The sequence below is a fragment of the Temnothorax nylanderi genome, unplaced genomic scaffold (genome assembly GCF_030848795.1).
Source record: "Temnothorax nylanderi isolate EJ_2023f unplaced genomic scaffold, tnyl_v1.0 TNYL_tig0006_pilon, whole genome shotgun sequence".
In the NCBI taxonomy this organism is placed as follows: Eukaryota; Metazoa; Arthropoda; class Insecta; order Hymenoptera; family Formicidae; genus Temnothorax; species Temnothorax nylanderi.
Window position 1 is genome coordinate 2,106,162 of NW_027249068.1, and position 17,997 is coordinate 2,124,158.

At 40.1% G+C, this 17,997-nt stretch overlaps 1 protein-coding gene across 2 annotated transcripts in view; it reads left to right on the plus strand.

Annotated features, from left to right (window-relative positions):
- Window positions 1-17,997, plus strand: part of Kibra (WW and C2 domain containing protein kibra) — a 62,519-nt gene that overhangs the window by 20,082 nt on the left and 24,440 nt on the right. For both annotated transcript variants that reach the window (XM_071716526.1, XM_071716516.1), the window contains exons 3-4: window positions 1,231-1,340; window positions 2,262-2,356. In XM_071716526.1, the coding sequence (XP_071572627.1) occupies window positions 1,231-1,340; window positions 2,262-2,356 (205 nt within the window). The remainder of the gene's footprint in view (window positions 1-1,230; window positions 1,341-2,261; window positions 2,357-17,997) is intronic.

Genomic DNA, 17,997 nt, shown 5'->3' on the forward strand with positions numbered 1-17,997 from the left:
AGATTTCCGGAAATCGAGTGCCACATCCGGCAAGCCTGGCATGCCTTTCTTTCTACTGGCGAACGCGACTTCAAGATTCTTTCGGTTGACGACTTCCTTGGGCGCGACTCATTGTTATTCGATATGCACAGGACGTCTCGAAAAAATGTACCGACGATTAATTTCACCTTTTTTTGCATCACCAATTTTTTCGCATCAATGAAAATTTAATTTTCGATAATCTAATTCAATTTTTTAATTATTAAGCTGCTTGGCGGTAAAGCATAGAATCAAAGCAACACAATAGGTCGCACTTGATTTACGACGAATATTACGAGAAACTTTGAGAATGAAGTAAAAATTTCGAAAATAAATTGTTTTTGCAATTTTTATATTAGATATATATTAAATGTGGAAATACACATGCACGCACATAATACTTATATATTTTTGTAAAGAGCGAGCATACATTCACATTTCCTTTTTGAAAAAAATTGCTACAGAAATAATAACACGAAAGTTTCTCAACAAAATAAAAACATCATTACGTAGCTTATTTTAACACTCTGTCGTTGCTATAATCGTTTTTCTGAATTTTATGCTATAAAGATAACAACATAAATACAAACAGACGATTGATACGGCGCGATATCGTCGCGTATCTTTTATGCGTCTCACTTTTATATCGCATTTATTTAATCAAGTGTGATATAAGTCAGGAGTTCGGTTAGACGAACTTTTATGCCCGAAATTACCGATCGAATTAGCACGAGCGCGAGTTAGTATATGTGTGCGCGTATTTACAGACTTCACCCGCATGAATTCGAAGAAATCACCGCGCAATCGGCGTGATTTATCGACTCGAGAAACTCCGAGTGTAGATTTTTCTGACTATCGAACCACAAAAATCTTGATTTTTTTATTACGGGCATTTCTAAGTAAACCGAATGGTATCTTTTTCAAGTGACTTTATTAAGCATAAAAAAATTTATTACAAATATTATAAATATAAATATAGTATATGCTGACCAACTAGTTTCCGACACCTAGATAATATTTTTACTCGTTGGAGTTTTGCAGTTACTGTCCAATAAAACAGTATAAAGAGATTCTTAATCAACTGGGTATAAGAAATGTCTGATTGTTTTCAGATATTTCTTTTTATACTGTGTTACGAGTGAGAAATATACTCACAAGCGTTGCTTTGTATATCACAGTATTTTTATTCTCCTTTTCTTTCCATTGTTGCAGGTTTACTAAACCCCAATCATTCGCGGATTGTATCGGGAACGAGCTTCCCATCGGCTGGGAGGAGGCCTACGATAAACACGTGGGCGCCTACTACATCAATCATATGTTGCGTAAGTTTTTCTGTTTCTGCTATCTGATCGAGAAAGTGCAGGGAGAACGGCCGGAGACTCGCGATACGAGAAGTGATTTTATTCGGAATTTTATGTCACGTATATACTGTGCCGTAATGTGCGCAAGCGCGCGCATGGATTTATGTATGCGTTTTCTTGCCTGATTATGCTCGATGCCTTCGGTCGAGTTTGCAGAAATAGCGGACGTTTAAAAATAAATTAAAGAGTGAAATAGCATCAATTATTACTTAAAAGTTCTGAAAGCGGGAAAGGTATCACTTGCATAGAGTCGCGCTTCTTTATTATCGCTTTATAATAGTACATTAAATATCACTTTCAAGATATTATTAGAGGAAAGTCCCCTATTATGAGATACCACATCTATTTTTCGTGATTGCCGGAAGTCTATGGGCAGAATTGAGAAATGTCCGCAACGAGTGCACGCACGATCGAATAATGAATTCTCCACTAAATAGGTTTTACTCTAAGGGCAATAAGTTCATGATGGAACCAACAGATAGAACCTGTTAGTTTAGCAGAAACCTCGCTATCACATATTAGGAACCTATCTCATAATAGGGGACTTTCTCCTACGTTATTTTCAATTAAAGTTTAGTAATATTTATTTTTCAAGATATTACGTTATTTTTAATTAAAGTTTAATAATTATTTATAATAATTGTAATATTGATTAATTATGTTTATACTACATTTTTTTTATTAATATAGTTATATTATTAATAGTAACAATAATATGACATCTATTATATGCATATGCATTAAAATAATATTAAAGCAATAGGACAATTTTTGTTCTGAGAAAAATATTCTGTAAGAATTCGCTAAGAATGCCGCGAGCACCGATAATTAATGAGACAAGGTTCTTTGTTTTAACCGTGTCATTGGTTTTAACATTCGCAGAGACAACTCAACTGGAAGATCCAAGGCAAGAATGGCGAGGCATTCAAGAAAGCATGCTTCGCGAGTATGTGAAGACCGCACATGACGTACTCGAGGTAAGTAATAGAAAACAATTGATCATAAATTTTTTCGCTTAAATCCGTCTATCCGTAAAAGTGGAATTGATCCGTTAATCGCCTCGTCCCCGACGTCCCCGCCGTGTCGATGAACCTCATTCCGCCGAGATTAAAACGGACGTGGGGGAGCGAGGGGGAGAAACTGGTGGAATTTCAACGAGGGTCGACGAGGGCGGCAGGAAGTCAGTCCGTGAGAAATCATGTTACTTCCGGTCATTCGGCGTACCCTCGTATACCACGAGCGCGACGGCGTAGATTAACACGCGATTAACCGCGTTCCGTCGCCCTGCATGTATCCCGGTAGGATGTGCATATTATATGCGCATATACACACGCACGGAGATTAACGTGATGCCACCTGGGAATCTGTGATACATTTTTCTCGCGATCGCGTGATTTGCGCCTCGCGATTGTCGGGAAGAATTCCCGAAAATAATATCGTATAATGAAAACGGGGGACTGACATTTTTACGTTTTTCTTATTTTATTATAATTTTTTATTGTAATCTCTATGTATTTTTATCGAGAAATTACATGTTAATTCTGTATATGTATTACACCTACATATATGCATATACAGTCGTGTATATGATTCCGTCGCGTTGCTGCGACGTTGGAGATTTTTTCGGCGATAGTTGAAGGATCGCGGCAGGTAGCTAATTCCGAATGTTCGCGAGCGAAGAGAGATACTTTGGTATTCCGTCGTTGACGCCAGTCTGGACCCGCGCCGGAATGCTCTTACGTCACGCGCAGTTGCGTTACGAATTTTTGATGGAATGTGCACCAGGTGAGAGGGGGAGGCGGAGAGAGCGCGAGAGAGAGAGAGAGAGAGAGAGAGGGGAAGAGAGAAAGGGAGGAGGAGAGGACCAGCTTTAATCCCAGAGCAAACGAAAGATACGATAATAATATTTATCGACGGCGACGCCGGCGACGCGGGTTTCGGGTGGACGGGGAGGAATGTCGATGTACGGTATATTTATTTCGGGCGAAATACTGCAGCCATGATGTCATCGTCGATTTTCGAGAGATTGCCTATGTGGCTGGGGCCACGCAATTCTAGTTTCGGGATCCCTCGCGTCCGAGAGCCCCTCTCGTCTCTCGCCTTCGTCGTCGTCGTCTCGTCGTCTCGTCGTCGACAGCTGCTCTCTCGCCGTGACGTACAGCGTGAAATTCGCCTGATCTCGAAGAAGCAAGATATTTTAGCCGATTGCACAAGAAATATTCCACATTTTCCTTTCTGCTTAGATTGTGTAGTTAAAATTGATGAAAACTTTACCTCGATAGTTATTTCGGAAAAATATGATGTACGTAAAAAATCTTGATAATAAATAGGAATGAATTTCTTGCAGTATCAGAGAAAAATATAGTTACACTTTCAAATAGAATTTAATTGACATTTACGATTAAATATATTTATGACGACATTTATGTTAATATAATAAAATATATTTTTATGTGATATGTCAGTTTTTTAACAGTAACATTACCTGAAATTACCTCAGTGTGGTACAAGAGAAAAAAATGTGTAAATACGGAAGCGGGCAAAAAAATATAGACTAGGAAATTCGCGGAATTTCTTTAGTGGGAAATAGTAGTTAGATGCATTGTAGAAAATACAAGCTGACAAGCAGGTAACTTATTATTCAGAAGCTTCTTAGGAAGAATACTTCCTTCTCAAGCGAGAATAACTATTGTTGATAATGATAAAGGGACCGAAGTTGAGGTCTTGAAAGAGCATTTATATTCCTCTAAAACTCTCTGGCATGTCTTCAGGTTTAAAGCTAGAAAATTAATGTAACCAATCTCAATCTGAAGGTAATATCAAGGAAGAGAAAAGAAACTCGTAACTTAAAAACTAGTTTAAGAGGGAGATCTATGTAAAAAAAAATTAAAGAGAATGCGTATTTTAATAGGGTTCCCATCATTAAGCTAAGAAAAAATACAGAAACGATAACTTACAGATAACCAGGACTACTGAAATTAGAATCTTATTTTAAAATTAAATTTTTCTTGAAATGTTCAAGTAATTTGTTACACGAAATATTTCGATCACTTCCGCATTCGACGTTTTTACGTAAACACAAAAAATCAACGTTAATAAATGAAATTTTGAGTCAAGGCTGCCTCGATTATTAATGCAGATTGGGCGAAGAAAAATGTATGAAATATGTGTGAATATATTATTTTAAATTTGCACATATTTTCGAGGAAGTAGGAATTATATATCAGCTCCAAAAAGAATTGATTATTAAAAAAAAGTTTGGTATACAGAAAAAGAAGTTAAATCGCTATGTTTATATTTCTACACCGGATAAGGCATATTTGTCCTCCTAAATTGGGCGAATTTCACGCTGTGCAACCACGCGGTAAAGTTCGTAGACTAAACTGTTTCTCGCGTTTACGCACACTGCGTCTGCCTCTTTTTGTGAAGAAAGTTTAGTTTCGAAGAATACAAATCCAATCTTTTATACTACCTGAATGAATAAATTCATACAAATTTATATTTACGATAAATAATTGAATGAGTTTTTTACAGTTTTAATTAAAACTGAAATTTTTTCAATTCCAAGAGAATACCAGAGATCGTAGAATATAATTATGAAATTAAAATTTACTCCGTTTGCTAAATTAAGGAATATAAACACTTGAATAAAGAAATTGTTTCTTTGAATTAAGTTTGCATTTTCTACAATTTCGTAAGTTAAATTTGTATTTTTTTTTTAATGTGGTATTACCAATCTAGAAATTTCATTGCTAAGCTAAGGTATGCTAAGAACTTCAAGCATTCGCAAGATTTCTCGCGGACTCGCCTTTATGGTCACGGGATTAAGCAACTCGAGAGACCACTGACCGTACAATACAATGTTCAATAATTTATCGTTTGCGTCATTGATCCATTAATCAGTTTATTGAGTTTCCTAGCATCTATAAAATTCACCGTGTTTCGAGCGCAAACACGTTTATTGGGGTAAACATGTTTACGCGGGAGTGGTATAGTGCGTGTATCCTCGGCGCGGCGGTGGATACATCCTTTCGCGTCACAAATTAACAAGCAACGCGGTATAATCCTCGCGTGCGTATGTATGCGTGGGAAATAAGATATCCAAACGCAGATCGCTGCCAAGAGATAATGTGTGGGTTCTTGCATTCTTAAAATTCTTGAAATATTCCGAGCAACGTTCCCATCAAAGATACACAACGCCGATACGATTGCAGAATTTTTTCCTCTTACATATTTCTCAAAACCCATAGATAAGAATTGCAGATTTTCCTTTTTTAGTCCTATAATAAATAATTTATAACGTACATTCTATTCAATATACATTCTGTTCTATTACTACTCGATTTAAAAAACACTTTTATAAATGATTGGAATTTTTATCGCGTTATAGAACAAAATTGTTGTAACTTTAGGGTATTATCGTGAAACTTATGCTGTAAAGATTTATCTGTTTTAATTTTCAAAAGTTGATCCAGGGCAATAGTAATGTTACTTTAATTAAATAGAGGTAATCAATGATTATAACCGATAAAGTATAGATAGATAATTTTTCATCAATGCGGATCTCTACTAATAAGTAGATCTTTTCTTTCGGGAAACGCGCGGTAAACTTTTCCGCGGAAGCGTATTCGCACGCGAAACCACGGCGCGGCGCCTGGGAGTAGTTTCACGTGAGGGACTCGGAGGCATCGGAGGAACTTCGCGGCTTCCTTCCTTGGGAGTTTCACGCGTACACACGCGTCATACGCATACGATGCATGCGTGCGTGCGTGCGTGCGTACACACTCGCGCGCGAGCGTAACGCGGAGAGTCGGGGCTTGCATTCCGATGCAAATAGCCCTCTCCGCTGCCCGTTCTCTTCTCTCTTTCTCTTACTCGCTCCTCTCGTCTCCTCTCCGGCATCGTGCCGAGGCTTCTCCGCGCTCGTCCAGCGACGGATAAGCCGTGGGGCCAGTAGCGTCTCATCGCGGCTCGGCGCCGCGATGTGTACGACAGAAAATTTGCTCTTTCGATGACGCAAAAAACGTTCTGGTTATCTGTTACGTAACGTGGGTGTGAAAATCTATATATTATTATCGCGATTATTATACAGTTGTTACTCAGCTTTCTGATCCACCTGACTCAAGTTTGATGTACATTATGATGTATATATTGTTTTTAAGAATTACTTAAATTCAATTTTTAGACGAACACACACTGAGAAAAAAATATTTATTTAGGTGGCTGCCAATAGCTTATTTATTTAATATAATAGATGCATATATTTTTTTAGAATTAGATATTTTTATTTAAAGTAAGTAAAAATATCTAATTCTAAATAAATATGTGTATTATATTAAGTAAATACCTAAGCTATTGGCAGCCACCTAAATATATATATTTTTAGATTTAAATATTTTTTTCTCAGTGCAGCATTTTAGGCACATTGTCTCTTTCAATATAAGTATATATATGTTCTTTCGTTATAAATATTACCGCCTGTTATATTTTATGTATATTCTTTCGATTTTACATAAAGTCAAAGAAAGTCAGAGACCCTGAAGGAGTGACATAGATGTGGATATTGTGGATGATTCAAATGTTTGTCGCCGATATATTCGAATCGATTTGCACGTAACATTGCTCTAATGCGAAGCGCATATACATATGTCAGGCGAATCTGCACGTGATACTTTTGTGCAGCATAATAAATCAATGATATCTGAGTCAACACGGCGTCATTGAATTTATGATCGGAACGGGAGTGAAACACATTTTGCGCGACTTTTATATTTAGCCATCTTATATATTCCCTTCATTTTTGACATCGTCAGTATTTCTAAAATTTACGATTTGTAGCGTTTTTCAGAATCGAGATGACATACTTTTTCCACTCTTTCTTTCTCTTACTGCCAAAATTTATTACATTGCGATTTGTCTTGTATACTTTTTATGACTATATTTTTTCATGATTTATCCTGTTGAAATATGAATGATTACATGGAAGATTCATTGTATAGATTAAATAAAATGCTAAAAAAGAATTTAATTCGCGAACGACGTTTTCATGATGACTTTCCGTATTTTGACGAGTGGCCACGAGTGCGCTCATGAGAGGATTGTGACGTAATCTTCAGGAATTTCGAAAGTTTATATAGATAAGAATTGGCGAAGACGCCACGATTAACCTTGATTGAAGGAAATATACTTAAAGTTACGCCATTCTATAATACGTCAGTCTCTTCATTTCGTATCGCTACCGTTGCGAAATTAGTAGCGCAAGAAAAAGAAACGCGTTTAAAATTTAGCAGCATTAAGAATACTGACAATAATAAGCTGCAGAATCATATATTATTGCTCGTATATCTAATGCTTGGATTAAGCGACTGTTTGTTCCTGGAACTAATCGTTCTACGGGATATAATGGCATTTCAGCATCTAGCGGTATCGCGTCTATGTACGATGAATGATTAGTAAAACCCATCCCCGAGTACTGAATAATTACCAAACCATAAATCTCGCGTTCGTTCCGTGTGCGATCGTGGCTTATCTCAATCCGCGATTTCCACGGTATTCGCGAGCATTTCGAGTTGGGAAATCAAGAAAAATTTACAACCTCTAATCACGGCACAAGAAAAAAATATCAATATCTTCTTAGTATGTATCCTTTTGATACTTAGTGTCAAGTAGAGTAATTATGTGTGTGACGTAACATTATTCAACGATAACACGTAAATTGAAATGTGATTATAAGAAAAAATCTTATTAATTATGTGGTAATTTTTTATCTCTACTTACCTAAAGTAATTGTGATACTGTAACATTTATTAGTCGATAGTAGCGAAGCTACAGTGACGAAAATGTTGATGCAATTATTAATGTCCTGATTTTTTTTACATCTAGACAATTGCAATACTGTAACATTCCTCAAAAACACACGTGTGCGAATAATTACAAATTATGATTTTAAAACTAATAATTTACGATCTATTACCATCATTAAAAAAAAGTCATAAACAATCGGTTCCCTTCGGCGACACCCATGTTAAAAAGTAATCGAGATTTCGAGGTGAAAGTATCGATACTCGTAGTATCGCGGTACCCGTAATCTGTCGAGAGAGAAAGACTCGAAAGTCTGGGCGACCTCGCGGTCCAGGAATTCCACGAATTTCGTGCGCCGTAACGCAAGAGCGTCCCTGGCTCGAATCTGACATTTTTCGGACGGACGGACGGACGGACAGGTCGCGCTTTGCCTGGCTTTGCCGGCCTCCTAGAGGCGCGCGGGCCCCGTTTCTTACACCCCCACCCCGCTGCGTGCTGCGGGCCCCGTCCGGAGGCCCCGAGCAGCGCAGCATCCCACTCCTCTTTCTCTTTATCTCACTCTCCCGGTCCTCTCCCCTCCATTTCTCTCTTTCTCTCCCGGCTCTCCGTGATGCCCCGTCGAGAGGCAGCGAGATGCCAGAGGAATGTTAATTGCCATTTATTTTTGCCCGCTCGGCCCGTACCGCTCGTCGGCTCTCTCGCGCGGACAGATACAAAACCGATTATGACACCGCCGGAGGAAACTGCGAATGCCTCGATGCCGTAAATCATATCGCGGATCTCGTTCGAAAGCGCAGGTGCCCGGACTTTCTTCGTTCCCTCTCCTCATTCGTTCCTTTCCTGCCTGCCGCGCTCGTTCGTTTCGTTCCCTTCCGTCCGTCTGTTCGATCGATCGATCGGGGAATTTCATTCTTTCGGGCCGGCGTGTACGCGCGTCGCGTACGTTTTTTCCCGCCGTCTCGGGACTCGTTCCCCGACTTGATGTTTCAACTTACATATGTCTCCCGCCGTCCCCGCCGCGTCGCCGCCGCCGTCGTCGCCGTCGTCGCCGATGCGGCTGCCAGCGTGAATCGCCCAGCGTGTGCCAATGTTTCCCAATTTAAACCTTTTATTTCTGGCAAAAAATTCCGGGAACGCTCGAATACGAGGCCGCGATTGCCAAACGCGGCGCGTGTACACACGCAAATACGCGCGAAAAATAGCTATCTTTTATCGTTTCTATTATCTGAATTTCGAAATTTTGAGAAATTCTAAGAAAAGAAGAAGACTGATCGCCGAGAGTTTGTTGTCCATCCACCACGCTGGCATGCAGCCCTCGTTGTTATGGCCAAACTTTCCTCTCCGACCGACGCGACGACGTGCACGTTGTGCGTGTTTTGTCGAACTCGAACTCTCTCCCGTACGTCCCGGGACCTGGGACCCCGGGACCCCGGGACCCCGGGTGTGAGTTTAAAGTGCAGCAGGTAGAAGAAGTCGACGGCCAGCCTTGTCGTCTCGCTCGGCATTCTATCGGTTCTCGAAATCGTTCCCGATGCGCGCGCGCGCGCAACCGGGCCCAAGAGGGTTGATCGCGGGTTTCGGGTTGACAGCCACGTCACGCGTTCCCTCGTCACTGACCAGGCCCAATAATCCGCTCCACGAGCGTTCCTGGGGACCAGCGAAACGGGAAACGTCGCGATGACTCCTCTGCAAATAGGAACCGGCTCGCCGGTTGACCTGTCGCTTTCAAAACGCAACCGACAGGTGTGACGTTTTCTGGTCCGTCGGACCCGGGGGTAGCGTATCGTACGAGTGTATCGAGTACAAATAATTGCATTTCCAAGATTATCCGAGGATTAACCTCGAAATGGGCGACCGCTGCGCGTAAAATTCGAGGGAAGCTATATATACAGGATGTTTCGTCTAACTTGTGTGACCATCTGTCTCTTCCGCTCTTTCGATGATACGAAAAAAAAAAAAAAAAAAAAAACACCGAGGAAGAAGATTACTCGTTTCGACAGTGGTATCGTCGCAGATCGCTGTTTTTTTAATCGAAGGAACAAGAAATCGCAAATGATACTAGACGACGAGGTTCCATTAGGACACCAGATAAGAATGTGGGTTTCAGCATAATGTCCGGCACACATAATGCACTTATCGCATGCAATGTCTTCAACAGAGTATTCGTGCGAATACGTATATTGCGTTTATACATGTATATGTATATATTTATGTGCCTCTCATAACGATTCGAATTCGATTCTTCGAAGTCATTGACATCATCCTCCACGACCGGTCCTCGCCAATTTCTGCTGGCGCCGTCTAATCGCCATCGAATCGCTATAATTAATTACACATCTGATTATGCATATGTCGTATTTCCTTTAATGTCCAAAGACGATGAAATTTCTGTTATATATTATTCCGAACGATGAATATTTATTATCGTAGACGTAGATGAATATCATTGGATGCGATCGTTATCTACTCGGCATAAATAAAAATTGAGTAGGTTCCTCGATGTACAATTATAAGGGGATAGAACCACCCAAAGGATACACAAGAGAGTTATTTATTTGATTAAAAGACATAATTTATTTATTTCGATAAAACATATTTCCTTTCGATACTATCCTTTAATTTTGAGATAGGAATAAGATTTGTAAATTTCTAAAACACGTAAAATATCAAAATGCATTTTGTAAATTTTTAAATTTTTACCATAGTAACTTTGACATGTATTTGTATATAATTTTGTATAAATTCCTAATTGAAGCTTTTTTTTCTCTTAGCTTGTTACAATCCGAAAGTTATTGGTATCTCGCCCGACTCGAATTGGTTAACGAATCTGCCATTGAAAGGACATATAGTCGTTTTGAAACATATGTATTGTCCTTTCGTCGTTGACCATGTGGGCAACATGTCACAACAAGATGTCACGTTCGCTTTGACCTCGCAAAATCATTCGGGACAGGATTCTCGGTAGCGCGGTATGCAGAACGAACGAAGGAACGAACGGCGTTGGAATTCGATAAATGTGAAAGCAGATTCGTTCTTTGTAACTGGATCTCTGCAGCGCGGCGTATGCTACGCTGCATTGTGCGCCTCGTCTCACTTTTTCACATGTATTGAAAGCGTACTTGGAGATGTACATTTATATGCTGCGTTCCAGTTCGATTTCTGCGTCGCAACTTATCATGTGTGCGTCAATGCTCGGCTACGAAAGAATGTGCTCGACAATGCGCGCATAATAATCGAAATGCATACTTTATGCTCGTATATACAAACCACATATAAAGTTTCTATTATTGACAGAACGAATTACCTCGAGAGAGAGAGAGAGAGAGAGAGAGGCAAGGTTTTTCTATCGGTTAAATTATTATTTATGTTATCAATAGAATAATGAAAAATATATTTAATTTTTAAATCTTTAAAGATTTATTTCGATCTTTTTAAATACAGATTTTTTTCTTTAGTTGTACTTTCTGTACTTCTCTTCTTTCTTTCTCTCTCAGAAATATGTAACTATTTGGGTATTTATCCGTTTCATCGCAAGTTCAGAAAAAACAAGAGAGCGTTACTGAATTAAATGGAGCTTATGCTGGAGTTTCTCACGGGTCATTTTCGTGCGCATCACGCTTCCAATTTCAGACCATTTCTGGCAGATTCTTCAACTGTACGATTCATCGTTATCCCGAAATAAAAATCGATCGGCCTGATAGCCCGGGAGATTCTATACGGTTACGATCGTCTCTCCGTGTGCTACTCGGTGTAGCGTGGGCCGGCTTTAGGACGGTGACTTGGCAAGCGGCGAGCAGACAAGCGAGCGAGGGAACAGGCAGGCAAGCCAGGCAGGCAGGCAAGCAGGCTTGCCACGAGAGATTGGAATGTCTCCCGTCCTCTCGAATCCGCCCTCTCCTGCTCTCCGCCGCCGTTGCTGGCTCCCCTCTTGGCCCTCTCCCCCGCTGTTGGGCCCACCGGCTCCGCGTCGTGGTTGGCGGTTGGAAGGGAGAGAGGGGCCTTAACGCCGTTCTTTCGAGCATCAATACATCGCGAAGAAAAGATGCCGGTTCCCCCTGGATCCCTGTCGTTTTAGTCCCTCTTCCCCCCCTCTCTCTCTCTCTCTCTCTCTCTCGGATATTTCGCCCTTTCTCCATCTTCCCTTCCCTCCCGTTTCTCCCCGACGCCAACGTCCTCCGCAGGTTCCTTCCCCCCTTCTTCCCTCTCTTTCTCTCTCTTTCTCTCTCTTTAACCCCCGCTCTTTCTTTTATTTTTCCGCCTGTCTCTCTTTCTCCCGGTCTCGCGTAACTCGCACCATGGGACCCTTTTGGCATGGTAGCTACCGGTGTTACGCTCTCGTAGGGCCCCCAGGCGGTCCACGAAGTGACGCCACGGAGAGCCACGAGGATTGCCGAGGGCGTACGATCGCGCCGGAATGAGCGGATACTGCGGATACGCTACCGTCCGTCGCTTCTCCAAACTCGCCGAGATGATGCTCCTTTCGCGCCGCCGGGGATGCCAGCGATCCTTTATTTCCGCTGTCGAATATTTGGATGTTTTAACGACTTCTCTCTTATTTTTCTTTTCAAAGACCTTTCCTATCCTTGGAAAATATTTTTTTTCCCCCTAAATCTTATACATATCGGAGACACTAATTCTTTGGATACAAAGTATCACCACATGGAAGTATCTTCGTGTAGGTCACCGTTGAAGAAAAAACTGCCGCGCACGTTATAAACATGACAGCCGTCGAGAACGTCATACTTCTTATCTTGTTTTGCTGTTCGGCTAATTTCGAACGAGCGAAGCAAAGATTAATGCCGATACAATTTTGCTGAGTTGATATTCATTAGAGATGCCGAAAGCATCCGATAATGAGCTTATTCACAGACGAGGGAAACGCGATGTTTGGAAAGTCCTTTAGTATCGTATTTTTAGTGTCGGAAATTGAATTCAGCGAAATTATACCAGTATTCTTGAAATCGAAATCCAGTACTGTTCCGGTAGACGCCAATATCAAATTAATCAGTCAAACGCGACTATTGTCGTGAAGTTCCTTGCACGTTCTTTACGTCTTTAAAAGCTACCGATATTGTTCCAGTGAGTTTCCAGGTGTCTTAAATGCTCTCTCTTCCTTTTCGAAATCGGATGTATCCGCTCGTTCCTCTTCGAGCTCGCTCGTGCTCGATGTACATCTTTTTCTGCACATTCGCTCGGCTTCCCGTTCTTCCACAATTATTTTTGTCTTTCCCAGGAGGTGAACCGAGGGCATGCCGCGAAATTCCCACGTGTTGCCGGGGCGGAAAGAATTCGACTCGTTCATCGGTATCTACCATCCGCAAAGCGCTGTTCTTATCACGCTTTCCGCGCTCCCTGCGCCCTGACTCGTTCGCTTTTACTCCTTCAGCTTACCAAATTCTATATTCAATTCGTCGAGTCTGTCTTTGCTATCTTTTGTTCAAAAAAAATTATAAGTACAACTTTTGAAAAGTTTAATTAGAAAATTTATAATTTTTTTCCTACTAAAACTAGAAAATTTTTACTATTAATATTATTATTTTACGCTAATTTATATAAAAACTATAGAGATTTGCAGTATTTGCAAGTTATACATAACTATTCTTGTAGTTAAAAAATGTGATTTGATAACTCGTACGGCGAGAAGGCTGCATCATTAATTATTCAATGTAAACCTCTCTTTTCGTATAACTTACAAAACAGAGGGTTGCTCGCGAGCGAAGGCTACCTTCTCGCGCTTTGGTGCGATCTTTTCCGAGTTTCTCATCTCTTTTTTTGTTTTTGAGAATACCGCGCGAAATTCCCAGATCGTTTTACCATTTCGACGTCTGCGAGAGACTCGGAATTAACCGCGAAGAGATCGGCCGTTTGTGCTGGCGTGGCTTTTCACATTCCTACGGTTCTCCTTCCTCCGGGACAAACAATGTTAACGACCATACGAAGGGATCGGGATTCCATCTCTACTGGGCGATACATAAATAGGCCTACGCTTTTACCAGAAGACCAGATATATGCGTACTCGTGTTATTCTTCCTTTTTGTAAGAAACTATTTTTAGAGATCCGACGGAATTTCACGCTTCTCTCTTTCTTTCCCTTCTTTCTCCTACCGTCCCTCTGTGTTTCTCTCGCTTTCTCAAACTCCCTTTGATGTGCCTCTGTCTTCGCGTCTCTTTATAGCGCCTCATGCTCTCTCTCTCTCTCTCTCTCTCTCTCTCTCTCTCTCTCTCTCTCTCTCTCTCTCTCTCTGCAGTTTGGATTTTTAGAACGTCGCAAGCGTGGTCTCGTTAGATATGCAAAAGGAAGACGAGAGGAATTCTCCAAGTCCTTTTTGCTTTCGCCGAGTCAAGTCATCGGGAAGTTCGCGGTAGCAGGGTAGCTTTTGCCAGTTCGGAGTTGGTTTACTCCACTTCCGTATAGATTTTATGGACGCCTCTAGAGAATTACAAGGATTTTGGGTCTTACAATTCTCAGATTTTTTAAATATTTTTGAGTCTGCGAATATTGATAGATGAAAGATTATTCCATATGTCTATATGGCGACTCGCAAGTACATTACGCGGTGGCAATATGTAATTAAATGAACATCACGCGTTAAATTAAATACTTATTACTCCCTCGAATCACTTGGATCGTTATAGTATTTATCAATGTTACTTATATATTAATTATTAATATAACGCTCATTTATTAATCGTTTGAAATAATTAAGTAAGATCAACATATTAATTTTTATTTAAAATCGGAGATTTCTATACTAATTTGCATTCAAATGATACGGGATAATCTCTAGTGCGCCACTTTAATCTCTATTAACGCTTTGAGTACCAAACTTTATCGGTGGTTTAACCTCCGGGGATTGACCTTAGATGCTATGCGCGCCGGCCGCGTGGGCCACTGACATGTGGCGAGCGCGGACTAGAGTTCGACGTCCGGCTAGAGAAATTATATCATTGGCAACACACAAGTAGGATGGTTATCCTGGCGATGACATTCATTGGGTCGGGTTTATGCCTCGGCGTGTAATTTGTTGCCAACTGACTTCATCGGATCAAACGGCGCGCCGTGCTCTTGGAAACTCTGTGTATGTATTGCTGATGCGCGTTGTGCGAGTGTGGCACTCATATACCGAAAGAATCAGCATTTCTGCCGGCCGTGCGCCATATTACGTATGTGTGCACATTTCGTGGCTATCAGGCGAGCCTGGCGAGCGCATTTTCGCGCATAATGTACACGTGGGCAGACTTGGTAAGCGAGCGAAAATTGAGTCACGACCGGCTGCTGCTATCTTATCGAGCCAGGAATGCACGAAGCGTGATTATCGAGACGCTATCGCCTCTATAGCCGCGCGATAACGAGCAACTAACGTCGCTACGTTCCAAATTCGTATCCGGGACTACTGATGTCTATTCCTGTATCCGCGAAAATGCGCATCTCGGGAAGACGTCTTGCTACTTCTTGCGTGACGATCGGATCGAACCCGGGGCAATCGCGTCTTCAAAATATAAATGACGATTAATCCTAGTAAGACCACGCATTGTCTTTTCACTCGAAGCTATTGTTCTATTATCTGAAGCTTGAAATTTTTGTAATACGATTCAGTGCCTGCTACACATCATTTATCGTCAAGTGATCATATTGATCAGTAACTGCACTCAGAGTAACGGAAATAATCGAGAAATGTGATATCTACAAACAGCGTGTCACTGTTTGATCTTCGATCTTTCACTCGTCTATCCGATATTCTTTTTTAATGGTAAATTATTTGAAATCCATATCTTCTTCGCAGAAATGTCGAGATATCTACAACTTTCGAGGTACATGCGATTAGGAAAACAAAGAATTATTCACGAATCATAAACTTTTGAGAACCGAATAGCAAAACAACATTCCAATCAATTTCAGATAGGATCTACTTTCATTTTAATTCGAGGCATAATTACAAAGATATATAAGATTAAAAAAGTGAAACACAAACTATGATCTTCCTCAACATTTTTAGGGCGAATTGGCCAAAGAATTAGTCGTTAAAAGGATATCTTGGCTTTTTATAATAGTATGGAAAAGTAAAAAATGTAAAAATCTTTTCGTGAAGAGCAAAAATTGGTATTTCTGTATTTAGAAAATCTGTATCGCGATAGCTGAGCTCTGCCTACGTATGTCGATTCGCGACGACACGGGTTTATCACGATTCTATTCCTGTGCGGCTATGACGCGGCTATCACGTTAAATTCTTGGTAATAAGAAGACTACTGCACGACGATCTTCGCGCTAAACGTGCTCTCGGGTCCAAGATAGCTCCCGACGATGTTTTGACGTTCCCCGTCGCGGCCCCATGATAAGGCGGTTCGCGGGAGGGACCCAATATAGCACCCGACAATCATCCCGGTGGAATGCTCGGGATATCTGATCCCGATTTCTCCGAAAACCGCGGCCCTCGGCAAGGGTTATACGCATTCTCGACGTGAAAGGGATTCCGATCTCCCCCGCGCGATCACGGACGCTCAAATCGTGCGCGGTACCGAACGTTATATGAGTATCGAAGCTTCACCAGATACTTTCCCTGAGGCAGCGTTTAAATATATACGACGGCAAAATTATTCTTATATATATTCTAAATTTCTATAGATATTGATTAAAAAATCAATTATTAAATTGTAATAAATGAAAGGTGATTCATAATAAACGATATTTTACATGCATCGTTTTATTATAGGCTATATAATAGCGTATTAATACTTCATAGTTATGTTTAATGAAGATAAAGTGTTAAATAAATAGACAAAAAATATCGAGTAAAGAAATAATATTTATTTATTTATAAATCTGACGATAGAATTTCGCAGAATTTGTCTAAAGTTATCAAACTGATAAGGTGAAATATCTAGAAACGATGAGCAATTTCTAACAGGCTATTTTCAGAATCGTTGCATAAAAAATAATAAAAGTTATTATTGCTATAAAATTATGTCAATTGATTAATATAATCTTTATTTTTTTATTTTGATATAAATTTCCTCTTGCGAGATTTGTTTGTAAGATAGCAAGATTGGATTTCAAATTGGAGATGGTCATTCTTCGTTATTCAGAAAAATGAGCCAAAAATGTCGACGATGAATTAATTTTAGATTGTTCGGGAATTTCAGATTGTTTTTTTTTGTTGCCATTAAATACACATCATTAATCAATGCATCGTAATTATTGGCCTGTTATGCGAATAATATTTATTAAAAAAAGAAGGAAAAGCTATAATTAAATAATAATAATTAATGTAATTAATTAATATATCTTTTGTGTGTGCATATATATGTAACTGATATGCAGGATACTCTATCCTGCCATAAGATTATTACGATTAAAATTTTTTCAATTTTGTGGATATAAATTTAATGATCGCTGTGCCCGATAAGCGCATGCAGCCAGATGGACTTGTTGCGAAAATATGTAATTCTTTAACATAACCGCTGAAGAATACACGATGAACGCGTACAGTATGAATCGATGAATCGAGGATCGCATCCTTATCATCAAGGACGATCGGCCAATTTTTTGTAATTTGTCGCGCCATGTGATAAGACAATCTTCGTGAATGAGGAGATATATCTTATATATCAGAAAATCGTGATAGCGTGGATTGTGAATCACGACCTTGCCGAGAATGCACCGTGTATTCGCGAATGTCGGGAAAAATGGCAGAACGCTAATCAATTTTTGATAGAAGTATGTTATAAAAATATTAATATAAAGTTTATCAAAAAATCAGTACTTTGCGAGATATATCTTCTGATTTTTATTGTAACATTAAAATATAAAATACCTCAT